The 20,683-nt window shown below is 40.3% G+C and overlaps 2 protein-coding genes across 3 annotated transcripts; both read left to right on the top strand.

Moving 5' to 3' along the window:
- The first annotated feature begins 383 nt into the window (after positions 1–383).
- On the top strand, positions 384–4,752 carry izumo1 (izumo sperm-egg fusion 1). The gene is made up of 7 exons (XM_088304917.1): positions 384–618; positions 755–829; positions 1,443–1,526; positions 1,616–1,636; positions 1,719–1,808; positions 1,951–2,060; positions 4,687–4,752. The coding sequence occupies exons 1-7, from the start codon at positions 384–386 to the stop codon at positions 4,750–4,752; spliced, it is 681 nt and encodes a 226-aa protein (XP_088161043.1).
- A 5,569-nt stretch (positions 4,753–10,321) lies between these two features.
- On the top strand, positions 10,322–14,041 carry dusp2 (dual specificity phosphatase 2). 2 transcript variants are annotated; one of them, XM_088305319.1, is made up of 5 exons: positions 10,322–10,840; positions 12,318–12,433; positions 12,511–12,730; positions 13,191–13,430; positions 13,510–14,041. In XM_088305319.1, exons 1-4 carry the CDS (start codon positions 10,447–10,449, stop codon positions 13,406–13,408), a joined length of 948 nt encoding a protein of 315 aa, XP_088161445.1. In that variant the 5' UTR covers positions 10,322–10,446; the 3' UTR covers positions 13,409–13,430; positions 13,510–14,041. The 2 variants fall into 2 exon arrangements, with proteins under 2 accessions (XP_088161445.1, XP_088161437.1); XM_088305311.1 differs by having other exon boundaries at positions 13,191–14,041.
- The last annotated feature ends 6,642 nt before the right edge of the window (positions 14,042–20,683 follow it).

Genomic DNA, 20,683 nt, shown 5'->3' on the forward strand with positions numbered 1-20,683 from the left:
ACAGTAATAGCCTTTATTGTTTTGTATATGTTTTCATGTTTGTAAAGGTCACTATACATTTAAAAAAATCACAAATTAAATCGAAATTGCAACATCTGTCAGAAAAATTGCAATAGAATTTTTCCCTAAAATCGTTCAGCCCTATTCCAGTGTGGTGTTTGCACGTTCTCCCTGTGCCTGTGTGGGTTTTCTCCGGTTACTCCGGTTTCTTCCCACATTGTAAAAACATGCATGCAGGTTGATTGGACACTCTGAATTGCCCCTAGGTGTGAGTGTGAGCGCGGACGGACGCTCAGGTATTTTCCACATTTACTATTCTGTGATCAATCAAATCTGAGACACCGGCAAGAAAGAAAGTTGGATTAATGCTGACTGACAAAAAAATGTACCTGTCCACATCTATAGATTGGACGCTGCAGTTTTGGACAGTGATGCTGATGCTGTGCTGCGACACTGTGGCCGAGGCCTGTCTGCAGTGTGACACAGAGATCTTAAACACACACGAAGACTTTATCTTGTCTGCCCCAAATTCGAAATCTCAAATCAACCAGAAAGCGATTATTGACAATGTTTATGCCAAATACAAGGACGAAAGCAAGGCCCTGAAGGGCGTCATAGGTAAGAATAACAATAATTGCAACGTTTTATTTTCAGAAGAAAATTTCAATTGATTACTTCTTTTCATTTTTATGACTGTGGTGAATATGAGCGACAATATTTCATGGTGGTTAATGGCCTGTGTCTCACTGCTTAGATCCGACCACCCTGTACAGAGTCAAAACTGAGTACCTGAGTGAATTTAATCGGTTCTTGGACTCACATCAAACTGGTGAGAACCCTCACAAGCTCTAATTGTTGCTCTGCATTTGCAATGACAGTGGAAATTAGTTGTTTTTTTAGTTGCTAGAGGAACTTTGATTGCATGGCTGATGCGATAACATGTCCATTCCATTATAACCAATAACAGTGTAATCAATTAGCAACTTTGTAGCTAATTAAATTAGCGATTGAAAATGATCTTGCAGGTCTGTATTGATTTTGGTCTGCAACGGTATACAATAATATCAACTTCACAACACAGTGTTTGTAAACTTAAACATAGTTTGTTTTTTTTAATTATTTGAAAATTTGTGATTTTGGAGATGCTGAGATTCTGCCCGACTGCCACGATATGTGCCCTGCAAATGGCTGAATGGAGGGGTGTTTTCCTTAATGACAGTGATGAACTTTTTTTCCCCAATCTATGCTGTTAATAATGTTATTCAACTCCAAAATCATCCTGTAAAATTTATAAACTTTTACATGATTTCTGATAGGAAATTGGTTTAGAAATGAATAGAGGTCAGCCAGCATCCTGGATTGCATTTGTAGAGGTTACGCTGTACATATGGACTTTAGCGGATTGAGCGGATTTTGACACCAAGCGCTGTTGTTTTCCACAGGACCTTCTCAAAGAAACTTCATTCAAATTGCAGAGCAAGGGAAGAACATTTTAGTAAAACACTTGAAAAAGTTCATTAACGCTGGTAACTATCAAAAAATATGAGTGAGTGCACATAATCATTTAAACTTGGTCATGAATCAGATTCATGTTTTCTGTTTGTCTTTCCCTCAGAATTGTGCCCCAACAAGTGTGGTGAGTTTCACCTTCTCCTTGCGAATGCAAAATTCATGTTTGAAGGCATGCATGTGATGCGTGCGTACTGTTTGGCACTCAGGGCTCTTAAAAAGACGAGTAATGGATTGCATATCATGCAGGTACAAGATCTACAGCTGTCCATCTCCGACCGGGAAAGTGGATTGTGGTGGTATGTATTTGTGAGCGTGTGTGCGTGTGTTTGCGTGTTGAGTCCATATCTTGTTCCTGTCCATGTAAATGAAAAAAAATAAAAAATAGTCCAATACAGTAGTCCCACTTTTTACCTTCCCCATCCCTCACTATTTCTGCAGAATACCAGATGGAGGCCAAAGAAGGAGACCAGGTCGTAATGCATTGCTTCCAACCATGGCATTCTCTTGTGTTCGGGAGCAAAACGTACACCTGGATCACTGAGACAAAGGTCTGCTTTTACAGCCTCACATATTCCACCTCTTGTCTTCATTCATAAATATATACAGTATGTCTAGGCCATCCCACTGAGTCAGTAGCAATTGTTTGTTGTAACATTCTCAAAATAAATGTAAAGAAATGGAAAAATATTTTTTTAATTCTAAAACCTTTCATGTACATATTGAACTACTCAAAATGTGGATTAGCCCATCTCAAGCAACTCCATCCATTTTCTGAGCTGCTTCTCCTCACGAGGGTCGCGGGCGTGCAAGAGCCTATCCCAGCTGTCTTCAGGCATTAGGTGGGGTACAACTTGGACAGGTTACCAGCCAATCGCAGGGCACACATAGACAGGGCCACTTTATTGGCACATAACTTCCACCAATTTATATTGTCCTTCCACTACAATGAAACCAACGAGTTAATTGTGAACCGATGTAAAGTTTGCTAGTTGTGTCGATCTGAAGCATATTTATCTCAAATCTTTACTTATGTCTCTACAAAAAAATAAAAGAAAAAAAATCAGCCAAGCGACAACCCAAAAAAGTCATAAGTCAAGGCACTTGTATCTCAAAATACCACTGTGCAGTATATATTAAAACAATAAATCTCTTAAAAGCTTAGTGAAGTGCCCCAAGCAACCCACGTTTTAATGTAAGTAATTGTGAAAGCAAGCAGCGTTAATGGTTTCCACGTCTGCCTCAAAGTTCACAAGTTAGGTTTTAATCTGGGCATTTGAATGCTGACGCTCACGTTCTAAAAACATGCTCGTTAGGTTGATTGAAGACTAAATTGTCCATCATTGTGAATACAAACGCAATTTTTGAGGTACCAATATATTTGTCAATTTTAGGGGGGAATTTTGGTCAAATTGTGACATGCTGTGTATTATGTACCTTGGCTTCCCTATCTTACCCCGTTACCTTTTTTGTGTGTGTGTGTGTGTTACTTAATTTTTGTATGTCCAGGTCATTAAGAATGGGTTCACGAACAGGGTATTGAAGGAGGACTCACAGATGGTGTTAAATCAGCTCCGTTTGAGCGATCAAGGGAAGTACAAATGTTCACTGACAGACCAAGATGCAAGCGTGTTCTACCGAGCTGCAGTGCTTCTCGCTGGTAAAGTGTCATGTCACACTTCTCAATAGCTCCTTTTTCTTAAATGGATAGTTACGTAAATAGAAGTCATGAGCTTCCACGTGGCAAAAGCCCAAGTGCTCTGCAATGGCACAAGTAAAAAAAAAAAAAATCCTTACCAATGTGTAGTGCTTGATAAAATTGGATAAATGAGTGAACAATGATTTTAGTCTCCTCTACGCCATTGTTTAAATGTGTGACGTGTCAGTTAAAAATGTTTCATGAAGAAATTTCAGAGGAAGTGATACCCAAAAAGCTGGCTGTAATTTACATTTTAACAAGTCCATTAATTCAAGCATAGTCTAAGGTGAATTTCAGATAAAGTCCTCATCAAGTGAAAATTAATGTCTTTTAAATTTTACACAAAGACACGTGTCATTATCGGCTTGCCAAATCTGAATGATTAACTCATTCACTGCCAGCTGAGTAAAAAAAAAAAAAATTGGATATTTGAGGTCTTTAGCCGTCAATGGCGGTAAATGAGTTAAAAAATTCCACTTATATAAAATATGGCTTCAAAAGTATTTAAAAAATTCCACTAAATATGCAGAAGATAAAGATAAAGATGTCCTTTATTAGTCCCACAATGGGGAAATTTGAGAGAAAACACCCTCTTCACTGTCAACTTTCAATCAAATACTCTCAAATACTCAAATACCTCGACATCTAACGGATTTCTTATATCTACTCATTGCTACATATTTGAGCCGTGAAAATATATCCTAAAAGCCTCCAGTGGCTTATATTAATCCCCCAGAGCGTCATGTTACTATGAGAATCATTAGCCGCCAGCTAGCTTGTAAGCTAACCGATGCTCCTATTGACCAACAGAACCTAACCTGACTGAACTCCTGTGCAGTTTGTGGAGTTTAGACATTACTGTAGTTCCATGAGTGGTCAATCACTTGGCTACTAATTTTGCGGTGATTCAAAATTTAGTGATGAAGCAACATTGCAGTTTACAACCAATCTAAATGCACATAAGAAAATAGACTCCGGTTGTATGTTAGCGCAAGACACAGCTAGCTGCCACCAAGCCATATATGCCATATATAAGGTGGATGAAGTGGCAAACTGAGCCTCTCAATATATCGCTGCTCTTCTTTCATTTTCACCCACTTCTTCTTTGACTTCTACTCCATTTCTAAAGAGTATGTACTTTTGATGCTGTTTTTAATCATCCTTCACAGTCATTGAAGCACCAACCGATACGAGCCGAACGAACGTTTCAAAGCCTGACCTGACTTCTGAAGATGACGAGTCACTTTTTCAACACTCGACGGGTGCGCTGGTTCCGATCATGGCTGTAGTCACGGCTCTAAGTCTAGCAGGGAGCCTCATCTTCATTGTAGTAATTGGGTAAGTCACCAAAAAAAGATGACAAGAGCACTGTTGTATGGTTGACACTTTTTGGCAGCATTCATAATGTGTTGGCCACAAGATGCTACACAGTTGATGTTTAAATCTGAACGTATGATTCTATGTGACCTCCCCCACAGAAAGATGATGATTCAGCAAAGAAAAACATCGCCAAGGCAGAGGAACAGGGTGGAGGAAGAAAATAACACATCCACCCCTTTGTGGGGCAGATGGCGTGCACAGTAAATGATTCTTGTAGGACTGGATGTCTGGAAATGTATTTGATGTTTTCTTGTCATGCTGCCATTGCGGGAGCACCACATTCCACTTTTGGTCTTAACCGACAAAGTACCTTCTTCCACAAGTTTGAGGTTCCCCCTATGTGACAAAGTCTCAATAATGACCTTTTTTCTTGCCCCTCTCCATAAAGGTCATGTGTGGAGTGCACTATTTACAGTTGTAGTTGGAGTTCCCTGTTTATGATGCTGTTGTTCACGAGTATTCTCTAACAAAAAGCCAATGTCTTCATAGAACAGGCGTATGTAAACAGATTACAAATTAATTAGGTGTCTTTTCAGGTGTAACTTCCGCAATTGTATTGAGAGGTATCAGAATGCATTGGGCTGAAAGCAAATGTCCACTCCACTCCACTATTCAGATATATAGTTGCTTTGAATTTTGAAAACATATCAATGTCATTCCACTACACAGTTATGTGCTAGTTTGTGTTTCTGTTGCATTAGTTTGAGTTGCTTTTTGGCCATAACTAAGTACTACATTGTTCTCACTTTGCACATGTTTTTTCATTTTCATCTTTAAACATCTGTCTACCTTCTTGTGTTGTTTTGTATAGCAGCCCAATTTTGGGGGTTTTCTGCAAAAAATAACCCAGAGTGACCCAAGGAGTGGATCGGCTCATTTTTTACCCAAAATTGTGTTACTCTTAATTTACAACATTTTTAGAATGAAATGAGGTGAATTATAAGGAAAGATTTGGAATACTGAAGTATGTTGGAATTTGGGGTGTGAAAAATAGTTCCCAGGATAAATACACTGATCATTAAGTGAAATGTCTTTTTTGTGCATGTGGAATTGTAGGAAAACAAGATTTACGAAATGCGGAAACTAGTCTGAGAAGGGTTTGAAAAATGTTTGAAAGGTTGAGAATATTAATTCTATTTTCCCCCTTCAGCCTTCACACAATGTCAATTTAGTCATTTTTTGAGTTTGTCAATGTTCTATATTCCTGGCTAAACACTTTCCTCTTCCAAAGTGTTTCCAACAGTCATACCAACAAGTTAAGCCTCAGTGATTTAGTACCTGTTTCTATACAAACAGCCAAGTTCCGGCAAGAGGTATACAGCAAGCACATGTGCTGCATGTTTTTTTAACAATGACAGTGGAAATGTGTGATTCACAGTGAATCAAACCGCGCACACACTTTGGTGCCCACGTGCATATGAAATCCACCAAGAGAACTCAGCTTTCCAGAAAATAAACCGCTAGCCGTATCAGAGGTGAGTGGGCGGCCTGGTCACATGGGCGTTCACGGTACGAATTGGATGAGATCAGCATCTGGATTGCAGTGGTTTTCTGTCATAACCCCAGCCATATTAATACGGGATAATCCCGCGGGCAGGAGGGGTTCAGGATTTCTAGTATTCATCTAGTGTATGATGCTTTCATCCTGTTCATGCAAAACATTGTTTATATCATTTATACCGGATAGGGAAGAAGTACGTCCTGTTTACTGATGCTCCAGGGAGTTTACTGTAAATTTTAAAACACGGATATGTTACATAAAGGAAAGGGGAGGTCAAGTTAAAAGCTAAAACTAAGCTCTCTAGTCAAAATGTGGTATATGGATTGATATTGCATTTGTGTAATATGAATTCAAAAGAACAATCCACTTTTTTAATCATCTCTGGGCTGCTGTTTGCCTTGTACTGCCCACGTGCTGTTGATTGAAAATGACATCACAGCCTAAGTGCTCATAACGACTGTCATGGCTCAGCTGGGTTCCTTGTTTGGTCATGTGATGTTCCTAAACTGAAAAAGTCATTTTCAGAATATTTTGTTATATTTTCATCAAAAGACGTAAAAGACGTAATGGCATTATCAACGATGTTCAGTATCAGCAAGTACTCAAATGTTCTGCGCATCCCCAATTGTGGATTCCTTTTGGCATTTTCATGTTTTGTGTTTGTTGACCCGGTAGTCACTCGTTAATTTGTGCAGCATTTGAGCCACATGGAAGTGGAAGTGAGTAATTGCTATCAGCCATTAACATGCAGTAATCATTGCTCACTTGCTGAAGGGTCTGTGGTAGGTTAGTCACTTGGTCTCAGTAATCCATTAACAGTAATTTGGGAGAACAAAGCAGGTGATGTGTCTACGTGGGAGGGGAAGTTGTGGCGGTGGCAGCGACAGGATGTACAGTGGGCGTGCCATTTCCATTTCCTGTTTGGACTGCTGAGATTTTTGTTTCAAGTTATTTTGGAGAATGTTCATGCTGTGATTGAAGCAAATGCACACTCAGCTCAGCTGACAGCCATGATGGACGGTGGTTGCGTGGCCAGAAATTGCAGCCCCAGCAGCGGGGAAGCACGTGGCAAAAAGTGGGAGCGAAAAGCACTGCTGAGGAGCGTGAAAGGAAGTGGGAGTCAACTGTGTGGTCTTCGAGGGGAAGGATGAGAGACAGACATCACAAAGCAAGTGCTCTTACGGGCAATTAAAGTTTAATGTGCGTAACGTGACATAATTGTGAGGCTGATACTGTAGATTATACCAAGTACCACATCAGTCACCAAAATGGCCAACTTTATAACTGGATAACCCCAGCTGAACCAAATCAAAACAAAACAGCTAATTGTTTTCAGCAATATAGAAAAGAGGATTGCTCTGGAGTTAACTCTCTAAAGAAACCAAAGTCCGAAATCTTGGGGTGCGGATAGAAAGAGCAAACAGCTGCAACTCGGGTACTGACCACAACAAAAAGATCAGAACATATTGCCGCAGTCTTAGAGGTTGTACTCTGGCTGCCAATTATCTGTAGACTAGATTTTAAAATTCTGCAACTGGTCTAGAAATCACTGAATGGTTTTGCCCTGAATACATTCAAGAAATGCTGATTGAATACAAACACATTAAGACTCTGAGGTCGGCAGACTCAGGTCAGTTACTGGAGGCCAGTTCAAAGTAAACATGGTGAAGCTGCATTTAGCCATTTATGCTGCACACAAATGGAATAAGCTGCCAACAGAAGTGAAGTCAGCCCAGAGTGTAAATGTTTTTAAATCCAGGTTAAAAACCTTTTTTCTCAAACCTTTGATTAAGGTCCTCCCAATATTTTTTTTCCTTTTAGATATTGTGGTGAACCACTTTTGTCTTTACTTTATTTTCAAATGTTTTTTACGTTTTCTGTTTAAAGGTTGTCAACATACATTTTAGTAATTTTTATAAGATGCTTTTGTTTTCTCTGATTTGCATCTGAATGTTGTAAACTGCTTTTTGTAAATGATTATTGGTGTTGTGTTTATGCTTGTGTAAAGCTCATTGAGTTAAATAAAACTGCCTTGCCTTACGACCATGTCAAAGTGTCTCTGGGAAAAAGTGCTACACAAGTGAAAGTCCGTCTATCATTTTGTAGGTAGATGCTACCAATACATGTATCATTTTGTTGTTACCCCCCTCCCCCCTCCTAATTTGCAATGTCTAATTTAAATTCAATTGTCACGGTGGCCTTCCAGCCGAAGCTGGAAGGCGGAAGGTGGACTCTAAAAACGCTGACACGAAAAGATGATGGAATTGAAGAGCGTTTATTGTGATAGTCTATGACACAATCAATCACTATAATCATATATTTAGTAAGGAATTTGAAAGTCTAGAGTATATCTATAATTACAACCGTCGAAGGTCGACAAGAACGGAAAACGCTGGCGGACAACCCACAGCAGGAAAACAATAACGAATAACAAAAAACGCTTGCAACGCAAGGAAACCGATGAACGGAAAATAGCTTACCACCAGAGGATAAGGATGAACCCAAACCACGAACGAGAACAAAAAGCGAGCCTTACAATAGCTGGAGCAAAGTACAAAACACAAATACGCAATAACTAGTGATGGGTCCAACGACACCGAGGCGTCGATGCGCGCGCCGAGCTTCCAGGGCAAACCCCGTGTCGGTGCGCGTACTGCTTTGAGAAAGTCACGTGACCACTACCAGAATCGTGTCGACACAGCGGTCGCGCGCCAAACTGTGTTCATAAGGAAGCGCATCTGTCAACAGGATGGACGCTCAAAACAAGCATCGAGTTATTGGCGCGTTACTTTGCGTTAAAGATCCGCAAGATGGAAGACGTCACTGTTGATGCGCACTCAGAGGTGCAGCGCTATATGTCAGCAGGACACGTTGCACGTACGGAAGACCCGTTCTTATACTGGAAGTCCATGGAGGCAACGTTCCCTCACCTATTTATATTAGCCACACAGGCGTTGTGCACACCGGCCTCTTCAGTGCCTTGTGAGAGGATCTTCTCAAAGGCGGGGGAAATTGCCTCAAAAAAAAGAAATAGACTGAATAACAAAACGCTGGAGAAACTAATTTTTTGGAATAAAAATCTTTAATTACAATGAGTCCATTGTCATTCACAACACTTTTACTTGGGCATTCAGACAGATGTTCTCTTAATTTATTAACTGCGTCTCGAATATCAAAGATTTTTTTGATGAAATTGCGTGTATGTAAAAATAATGTGAAAGCAAATGCCTAATCAGAATCAGAAATCCCTTTGTCATTGTACTCAAGTGTGCAACGAGATTAGAGAGCTCCCCTCTCCAGTGCAATACAACAATAATTCAGTTAAATATATAAATTAGATAAGAGAATAATTAGTGCGATGGAAAGTAATACGAAATAGGATATATAAAAACCCATCACGTCGCTAATCAATGGAATTGGAAAAAATTAGTTTGACAGATCAGTGTCAGATGACCCTGTCAAATGTTTCCTGCAAGTCCACCAGGTGTCAGTATTCAGCAACACAGTGTCAATACATTGTGTCACTGTGTCGAAACGATACAGGATGCCTCATCTACCCATCACTAGTACGTAGATCATGAGCATGAGCAAGGCAGGATAATAATCCGACACGGACTGGTCCGCGACGGTGGTTTAAGTAGCCTGTAATCAAGGGCGATGATGCGATGCAGCTGTGCGGCCAGGTGACGAGCGAACGGGAACGAGCGCCGGAGGAAACGCCCACTCAGCTGCAACAACAACAGACGGATCGTGACATCAATGAGCTAAAGGGCCAAAGTGTTAAAAAGTGGTTTACTATTGATGGCATGTCTAAATTCAGAAGTGAAGTAAATTATAACAAGGAACATCTTGTCAAATTATGTTTGAGTGAATTGGAATGTTTAAATTCTTGAAACAGTCATTTGTGTGTATGTAATCTTATTTTAACTGTGACTTTACAAAGCTCTACTTTTTTAAATAAAATATTTTTGTTTTATATGCTCTTGTAAAATATACTAAAAACGTGACGTTAGTTTTTGTTGGAGCATGCAGTGTATTTAATTAATTTTAGCCCTCAGCCAAACGTCATTCAACATCAAACCGCGTAAGAGATAACCCAAAACAGGCTTGGTTAAAAAAAAAAAAAGACGTGCGGCAGTACCCATATAAGGAGTTACAGGAAAACCCATATATGGAAGTTCCGCCTGCAAGTGCTGCGCGTGGAATGGAAAACAAGGCGGGGCTTGGATTAGTTATCCTTAATGAAACTCGTCCCAAGTCCGTCACAGGAACGTAGCAGTTGACTAAACTTTAGTTAACTCAAGGACGACTTTTCATAGGTTTTTGTAAAAGGTGACTTTATTTACCTTTTCAGGCCATGACGACAGTAGGCGAGCCATTGGAAATAAATAGCCACGAGTTGGTTCGCCTCCTAAGGGAGCGCACCTCCGCTGGTTGCGTGGTCCTAGACTGCAGACCCTTCCTGGACTTCTCCCAGGCGCACATCGGCGAGTCCCGGAACGTCAACTGGAACTCGGTGCTGCGCCGTAGGTCGAAGGGCGCCGAGGTGGCCCTTGACTGGCTCATCCCGGACAAGGCGCTACTGGGACGGATGCGGCGCGGGGAGGTCAGCCCCCCGCTGCGGGTGGACGTGGTGGTAGTGGTGGAGGAGGGAAGCAGCTCCGTGGACGAGCTCCGGGCGGAGAGCGTGGCCCACATGCTGCTCGCGGCCCTGCGAAACGAACTCAGCACGCAAATTTGCTTCTTGCAAGGTAACAAGAAAATGATTGCACTGGAGAGGGGAGCTCTCTAATCTCGTTGCATACTTGAGTACAATGACAATAAAGGGATTTCTGATTCTGATTCTGATTTGGAAAACAGCAGTCCTCAAACTGCAGTTAACGCAACAAATTATAATTATGTCATTATTGGGACACTCAAATAAAGTCAATATACTTTTTTTTTGACGAGCAAAAGTGTATGTATTAAAACAGTAATGGCAGTTTTTTTTTACACCAAGTACTTCTGATAATAAGAAAATGGCGTCCTAAAGACCACCATAATGACCACAAGTAAAAAGTAGGTCTCTAATTCATCTAAAATAATGTCTTAGTTTTATATTATTGTAAAACACTGTAACATGATGCTTAGTTTAGAATTCAGGTTTAAAAAGAAACAAACAAGATCCTTCCATGATTACCCAATCCTCAATAAATATAAACAACTCTTTATTTTTAAGGACTGCAGTCTTGTATATGAAATATGTCACAGATTAGCTCCACTTCCAAACTGTAATCTTATACAATTTTCTTATACATCTTAAATGCAACAGGGGCTACAAGAGTTTTTTTTTGTCTTATAGGGCAAGCAAGTAACGGAATGCAATCCCCCAAAGCATGAGCGTCCATCTCATACATCTTATCTAACATCCATCCATCCATTATCTGTACTGCTTCGCCTCACTATGGGCATGCTGGAGCCTATCCCAGCTGCCTTTGGCAATTGGCGGGGTACACCCTGAATTGGTTGCCAGCCAATCGCAGGGCACACAAAGATGAACAACCATCCGCTCTCAAACTCACACCTAGGGACGATTTAAAATAATATTTAACATAATTTAGTTAATAGACACCCAAAGGGGGCATGCCAATTTGTCGTAAATCTCATCACAAAAAAAAAACTTAAATCATCGTCCTTCAGAAGTGAGGCATTTTAGTACTGATGTCATTTTTACATGCAAACCTATTATATAAGTGCCAATGTAAACCTCAACAAAGCGTCCCTTTAACTAATGAAAACAAAACAGTCAAAATTCAGCTTATGTGAAATGTATTTTACTCAAACTTTAAACACAACTGAACTGTGGTCAACAAATATCCAGTGCTACATTGAAAAAAAAGCACTAATATGCATGAGTGAACAACTAATTCAGTGAGTCTTTCACAGACCACTAGAGGGAGCACCACACTTTTAGAACAATTGTATCACAGAAAAGAAATCAAGTTGGATTTGGTTTAAAAGAACAAAGGCGTTTTTCAGAATGCAGTCAAATCTTGATTTAAAAAAACATTTGTTTTTGAAACCTGATTTAAAAGAAGGCGACTTATTATTTCTTATGGCATTTAGAGTTCCTGGATGCAAAGTAGTCCTGCTTTAAAGAATTGTATCCTATGCTAGCATTACTTTTTAATCACAATGATTTATGTAGGATGTGTTTGTGAGGCGTTAACTCTGTAACCTCCTTTTTAGGTGGATTTGAAGGATTTTCAGAGGCTTACCCTGAGCTCTGTTACAGCAAAACGTTCACTGCTGAGGAGCCAGAGCCACCATTAAACACTGCTCGGAGGACACCTGTATACGATCAGGTTAGAAAGGATAACATAAGAGAAAAACCCACCATTATCCAGCCAAGTTCTGAACATAATAACTTCTTTAATCACAGGATGGCCCAGTAGAGCTATTGCCCTTCCTGTTTTTGGGCAGCGCTGTCCATGCGTCCCGCCGGGAGACCCTGGAGTCAGCCGGCATCACAGCCGTGCTCAACGTGTCTTCCTCATGCCCCAACTTCTTTGAGGGGGAATTTCGGTACCTGCGCCTCACCGTGGAGGACAACCTGGCCGCGGACATTCGAGCCTGCTTCTCGACAGCCATCGCCTTTATTGGTAAGGGGGTGAGGGGGGCATTTGTTGTTTAAAATCCACTCATCCATTTTGGTCAATATCTGCTTACTGTATTGAGCAAACAGACAGCTTAGTGTGTTTGACAAACAAGCAGTGCGGAGTTAGAACCCTAACACTGACCTTGAATAGGGGGGATAAAAAAAACACTTTTGATTCAATTGAAATGTAAAGCACATAAAAGTTAAGTAAAAATGTGACAAAGTGGCTTAGCCACTTGCATATCTTATCTTACAGCATATTGAATTAGTTTTAGAATTTTTTATAAGTAGACCGTGCATTGGCCCAGACCTCTACTTTCCATTTTTTTCATGTGATGAATGTGATGCCTATGGATGGAAAAAATTGCATTTGACAAAAATACCTGTTCAAAAGTTTCGCTTTGCGTTCGCCGCAGACTTTCAATTGGAAAAAAAAAACATTTCCTCCGTGTGCCAACCCACAGATGCTGTGAAAAACAGCGGGGGACGGGTGCTGGTGCACTGCCAGGCGGGGATCTCTCGCTCAGCCACCATCTGCCTTGCCTACCTCATGCACACCCGGCGGGTTCGTCTGGATGAGGCCTTCGACTTTGTGAAGCAGCGTCGTCATGTCATCTCCCCCAACCTGGCTTTCATGGGACAGCTGCTGCAGTTTGAGACAGACGTGCTGTGTCAGGGCTGACGTCATACGAGTCACATGTCAGGTGTAAATGGCGTGTCAGAAAAAGTTCCAGGGCTGGCATCACAAAAGATTTCGAATTTAAACTACACATTTTCATCCAGGTGGCCTTTTCAGCCTTCTCTGACACACCTCCATCCACCCCTGGAAGAATACTTTCCAGCATGGTGTTAATCTTCTCGGCCAGGAACTGTAGGATGCTCAGACCGTGGTGAAGTCGCCTCAAATTGTCTTACTTTAACGCTCCACATCTCGTGCACTGAACGAAACAAACGCTTCTTTGTAGAACTGCTGATTTATCAGATGGCCCGCAGTGAAGAGGAAATGCCATAGTTTGTAGTTTGGGTTTGAAATATATCTTTTCTGATCGCCAGTCCCGGAACCTTTCAGACCCACCACATGTATTTTTGGTATCGGCACATGTAAAATGCAGTGGTGCTGGCGTCACTGTATACTTTTATGAGACAACACTGTATTGACAGAGAATTTGTACACAACAATTTTCATGTATTTCTACTATTTATGATAGGACAGTTTGTTAACATGCCTGTCAGTAAATTGCACTTTATAAATCCAGAAAAATGTCTGCTGATCTATTTTTGTAATCAAATAAAAAACGTAACGTGCTGGAGGAAATGTTCAGTCTTGTTTTTGTTTGATAACAGTTGGGAGTGCGGATAGTACTGCATTCGTGACATTCTTATGGGAGGAGTTAAAAAGACTAATTGGACTCCTTGTGCCTTGCTGCTTTTGTATGTACGGAAGATACATTACATCAACAGGTGTGGGAGAAGTGCATTGATATGTACTTGGGCTTTGAAACCAGAGAGTCATGGTTTGAGTTCTGGACAAATAAATGACCACAAAATACAGGCAGTGGTCACCAAGTAACAAAGGAAATAATACTTTGTTGCAGTACTTTACTCATTCACTACCAGCCAAGAAAAAAATAAAAATAAAAATGGATCTTTGACGTCTAAAGCTGTCAATGGCAGTAATGAGTTGAGCAGATTTTTTTTGTCAGGTATTTGCATTTGATTACATTTGAAAGCAGATATTATGTACATTCCACTCCTTATTTTCTCAAAATAGGCCAGTTCATTTTATACCTTGGCAGACGTTGACTAAGCCTAAAACAAAGATTCAACTGTCAAAGTCAACTGTACCGGAAATCGATTGTGATCTTTGAAGAAGAAAGATATTCCTCCTCCAAATTTTTTTTTTTTAGAACAGTTTGAGTTTATTTGCAATTAGCATGATTTAATTTCAATCAGTTCGGTGTCTTCCACATAATTTTCAAATCCCCTTTAAACAAATTACACATGACAGCAAATTTAAATGAACTTTCAATAGAGACCTCTCGTGATTGTAGTTTTAAAATCCTCTCCAGTCATCCAGCAGATGTCCCCATCACACTGGTTTAGAACACATGGCGCCGAACCCGTTGAAATGACATGTTAATGCATGCGAAATGAAGGCAACCACGTGGTCCATCTGCACAGCTGAATGACTTGTGGGGGAAATTTCATTTTGCCCTTCATTCGTACGGAATAAGGTCACGCGCGACCTCCTTTTCATTTGAGGCAGCATTCATTTTCTTCTAGGTCATTATGTAAATCAGATGAAGGCGGCTATTTCAAAATAAATGCCGGACGACATTTGCTATTATTTGCTTTAACTCGCAACCCGACCTGCTCTTGTGTGTGTGTGTGTGTGTGTGTTTAATGACCACTTCGTTTACACAGTACGTCAAAAATAGAAATAATCCATGTGGCTGTACTGGATCATGAGGATTAATAGCCAGATTTTTTTTTTTGTAGTAGTTGGCCAGGTGACATAACATCTTGTATGTGCATGTTCATTGGCGGGTTTGTAACCCCTCCTGTAATCAAGAGGTCATTGTTTATCATAGCATCCATAGTCAGAGTTTGATGAAATAAAATGCGCATATCCAGCACCATGCCAACACTTTGATTTTAAAAGGAGAAATACTTGAAGAAGAAAGAAAACGTTTTGCTGAACTTCATTTAGTGGCTAATGCATTTTTTGCATCGCTTTTATGTACCTTATGTATCTCATATTCTGTCAATGCCATGAACACCCCCCTCCAATTTGGATACAATACATTGGTTTTTACTACTTGGTTTGTTCCTGCTTGAATTATAAATTTGTTTGACAAGATTGGTGAATGTGTCAATTTTATGTCATGAAACCCTGGTATGATAATGAGCTGTCTGCAATGCTGTTTTCTTGATTTGGTGTAAAACGAATAACTTTGATTGAAATTGTTTATGAAGAAAAACTTTCTTTTTCAATGACAGATTCTTTCAGAGAATGAATGAAGATTAAGAAAAAAATTTTTTTATTTAAAAATACTGAATGCATGTAAAATGGAAGGTCTGTCATTGGTATAAGATGCGAGTGTAGCCACGAGGTGCTCAGAGAATGATCAGTGGTGGCTTTGGCCACCATGTGGCCCCGCCCCTGCATACAGACACACACAGGTGTGCCACTGCACATCTCTCCGAATACTCAAACATAGGGAAATCTCCACAGTGGGGTGCCACTTCCCCAAAATAAACGCCAACGTCGAACAAGTTGTGCTTTTATGGGATAGAAAACTATGACTGGTAGCACATTGTTTTGCCACCACGTGTGGTTGCACAGTAACTGCCACCGTACACAGCTCATAGAGTGCAAATGATTTTTTGCTTTTCACGCCACATCCCCATGGTCAAACCCTTTGTCCTGTCAACTTCAAGGGCATGCGGCTGCACATAATAGCGGCAATCTGAATCAAAGCAACAACTCTCAAAAGATCCCAATTGAATGTGTTGTACATGTGCGCCTTGTTTGCCCTTCAGTGTGATGGGATTAAAATGAACAACTTCACCAAGGAACTTCAACATTATTCATTTTTTTTTTTTTTTTACTTTTTCGACGTGTGCAAACTTTCCTGCTGGACTGTACAGAAAGCAGAAGCTCCATGGCGCATGAGAGTGTTCATGTATTTGTGGCCTTATACATTAGGCCCATGAACAGTGTTGTATGGAACACTGAATGCTGTGTGACGTTGGCGTCAGTGGCAGACCCCCCTCCCCTCTCTCTCAGCACAACACATTTTGCTGCTAAAGGCAAATCCACCCATGAGAAACAGACACACTACTTGATTGGAGAGCACTCCAGTGCTTAAAAGCTTTATTTTGTTTCCCTTTATATTTAGAATATGTAGCGCGGATGGGGGCAAAATGTATCACCATTATGGATGCCTACTTCAAGCCCGCAAGCTGTAATTCCACAGGAGAACTCCTCTTTAATTAAATGAATAATGTGCGCGTGGTGGGCGCATTACCAAACAAACAGGACCTCCTACCCACGAGCCATTCATGAGGCCATGTGTTTGGATGCGTAGGCTGCTGAGTGTGTGTGCGCGCATGTGTGTTTATGTCACGGAGGCCACCTACCCACTCTGAAACAGCACAACACGAACCCCGGCACCGTTTCATTTTAGGGGCATGACGCAGGCAGACTATGCAATCAGGTACTTGACCTCGGCAAGAGCGGCATGCCACGTGGGGGGCATGAGGTCTTTTTACATGGGGAGGTGCGTGCTGCAACGTGCATAATGCAGGGGGATTTAAGCGGAAGTCAAGTCATGATGAAAATGCATGAGCACAGAGAGCTGCAACGACCTTATGTGCTTCAGAGTTTGCGGTGAAAAAAAGGTTGGAGGTAACATGGCTCAATTACCTACACATTGTTCTGAACTGAAACGGGGGAGTTCAATCACGCCCCCTAAGTTACGCATTTCACACTAAAAATCCTCTGTAGGGTTAATTATTCAATCCCCAAGGTAACTTTCACTTTTTCAAGAGTCAAGAGGGCAATGGTATGTAAAGGCATACATTTGATGGTCCCACTGCTGTGATAATTGTTTCAAATATCAGTCCACTCTGGGTCGTGATACATTTCTAAAATATATATCTGAATGAAAATTTGCTGTTGACAAATGTTTAAGATTACGACGGTGAAGCAGGTGTCGTTAAATTACAATGTCCAAATATATTCAATTATCAAACAAGGTAGGAAATATACCTTACTGTATCTCAATTTCTGCACGTTTACATTTTCAAATGATCACCTCCACAAGATTCCTAGGAAATGACAATGTCCAATCATATGTGAGATATATTTTTTTAGAAAAGGCCAACAGGCTACTTACATGGTCCTTGAGTGCGACCTGGTGTGCGGGCGCCATGATGGAGACCCCTGATAAAATGGCTCAAATTCAGTTTTCATCTAAGGGAGTGGAATAAATCTGTTTCACAACACATATGTGATGGCTTTAAGCACTATCCCTGTGTAGATTCATGCTTTTAACCCCATGAAGTACACGGAGCATAGCCCACGATTCATAGATTGCTAATACCAACAGTTACAGTACGTGCATCCGTAATATACTGTAGTTCACTGAACAGAGTCATTCTTCATAAAGGAGACGTTCTGTTGCCCCGGAGGTCATAAAGTTATTGGCTTTGCATCACAAGAAGGCAATAAAAACACTATTCATAAGATCCATGAGAAATCACATGGAATAGTGCCTAGAGTCCTTGAATGTACAGGAAATGTCAATGTGTATCTGTGAAAATACAGCGTAGAGAGGAGGCCTGCCCTTCATTGCTGTATTAGCCCGAAATGGTTGAGAAGGCGTGCAGCTAAGACATAAAAACACATTGTTCCAATGCAAGGACCTTTCATAAGCCTTTGAGATGGAGTTCAGCGGCTTCAAAAGAGCAAACAGCTGACGTGCTACCTTTCTCGGGGGGCCTTTCTCAACTGACTTGGGGGCAAGAGGAGAGATTGGGTGCATGGGTGGATGGATGGATACAGGGGCTGCGCACCGGTTGGGTGGGGGAGGTACTTGGGAGGTTATTGCAACAGCCAAACTTTTCACAGTAGATGGGTTTAAACACCTCATTTGCAGCTGTTCTGAATATCAAACCCCTTTCTTATTTAACAACTATTATCAGCAGTCCGCCACTGCCAAATAGATAAGTCCCCTAAAATCGTTAATAAGTCAAAAAAATCTTGCTTTGTCAGGAATGTATTGATTGATACAGGAGATGAACAATAAGTAATATAGTCTGACATTTGATTCCATTTCGGTATTAGCATAAAAGTGATTCGGAGAATATGTTTATGTTACGTGAGTTAAATCTGTAAATTTAACAATAAAATTCTGAGTATACAATTTTACTTGATAATGTCATGTCTTTATCAGACTTTTCCATGTAGAAAATACAACATGTTATGAGTTTTTTCTTTTACAAACATTGACTGATTCTACCAACTCATCTTTTCAAGTACAAATGCTCAACTCACAAGAAGCTTGTTACAGTTACGGTCTTCCAGTAACTTAACCTGCGCAATGCATTCTGGGTATAGGACTTATTTTGCCATTAACTTACATTCTGACTTGAGGGGAAGCAATTTTCATCATATACAAGATAATTTGAAATTTACCAAAATGTATCATATACATGGTCAAATATAAGCAATAGATTATTGGTATTCAACTAGATTTGGACTTACTTTCCTACTTGTATACACTTACATACATGCTGAAATAGTTATATAAATAGTTTAGTTTTTAGTTTTGTTTTTATTTGGGTTGTGTACCAGTATATATGTACAGATTGACATAAAATTTCATTTCAAATAATCCACAGAAAAAAATGTGGTAGGTCAAGAGACGCTTTTCTACTTCTCTCTACTCCCTTTGAACATAAACTGTTCTGAACTCAGATATGTATTCATCTTTTTTTTTTTCCATCATTTTTGTTTTTTTTCATGTCTTTTGCGTTTACATGTTGTATTAAGCAATCAATCAATCAAATAAAAAGTAATAGATAAAACGCCACAATGTTGATGAAGTTATGGACTTGCCTTGTCTGGTTAAGGAAGAGAAGGACTCAAAAACGCAGGGGTAACTTAAATGGCCTTTAATAAAAAAAATACAAAAGTACAAAACAAATGGACGCAACAAAAAGCAAGGACTTGACTTGGGGAAGAGAAAGAAAAGAGGGGGGGAAAAAAAAGCAAGACAGGCAGCGGGACAACAGATATAGATACTGACATCTGACGAGAACAACTGACAAGGGCAATGCACCGACACGAACAGAAAGTAAACAGGGAACTAAATACAAGCAAATTGACGAGACAGCGAGGACCACCTGGACAAGACTCAAAGGGTTGGAAGGACCTGATTGGTTAACACTGGGGCTTGGGTAGACGCACACAGGTGGACGCAATGAGAATAACGAGACACACCAAACACAAAGAAAAAACATGAAACTAAATACAAAACCACAAATACAAATCATGACCAACCTCCCAACTTACACACTAACTTATACAAAGGAATAGATGAATGTCAACATTTCTCTTCAAAATGTCGGCACGATATGTAGACTTACTTGTGTTCTTATTTACCTACTTTTACACTTGCTGACTTATAGGTAAGTGAAGACAAGTTATTGTTTTATATTTTACTTTACATTGTAGGTATTAACATGATTATGGAATTACTTGCACTGTGACACCTGCTTATTAGACATTTGTTGAGCACAGTATATTCAAATAGTCAAGTCCATATTGCTTGCATTAGCATATAGATGTATTCACGTCCTTCCTGATTTAATGATAAGCATTGTTTTAGTAAACTTAGCACGTACAATGGGACAAATCATTATTTGTTGACTCACTCACTATGGGCAAGACTAAAGCGTTGTTAGAGGCAAGATTAATAATGTAGATTGACACAAAGTGCAAATTGGTGACATAACCATTAAAAGGATAGGTCAGAAGCTGACAACTATTGGTGCCATCATTCCGAAGTGGAAGACACCCAAAAATGACCATGAAATGCCCTTGGTCCGGAGCTCTATACAAAATCTTGCCACAAGGAGTGAGTATAAATCACAAGAAAGTTTTGGGAGCATCTTAAAAGTACATTACAGGAACCTCTTAATGATCTGAAGGTCCCTCAGTCACTAAGAAAACAGTTGGTGACACGCTGCACAATAATGGAGTCAAATCTCGCAGTGCTCAAATGTCCCCTTGCTCAAAATGTACCGGCTCTCCTTGAGTTTGCCAGTGCATCTAAATGCCTCAACAAATGCTTTAGAAAAAATGCTAAGGGCAGATGAAACCACAACTGAGCTATTTGGCATCAAGTCGATCTGACATGATTGGAGGATGAAAAAATATATAAACCAA

This window comes from Idiotropiscis lumnitzeri, chromosome 1 (genome assembly GCF_059441095.1).
Source record: "Idiotropiscis lumnitzeri isolate Australia: NSW breed Sydney's pygmy pipehorse chromosome 1, RoL_Ilum_1.0, whole genome shotgun sequence".
Taxonomy (NCBI): Eukaryota; Metazoa; Chordata; class Actinopteri; order Syngnathiformes; family Syngnathidae; genus Idiotropiscis; species Idiotropiscis lumnitzeri.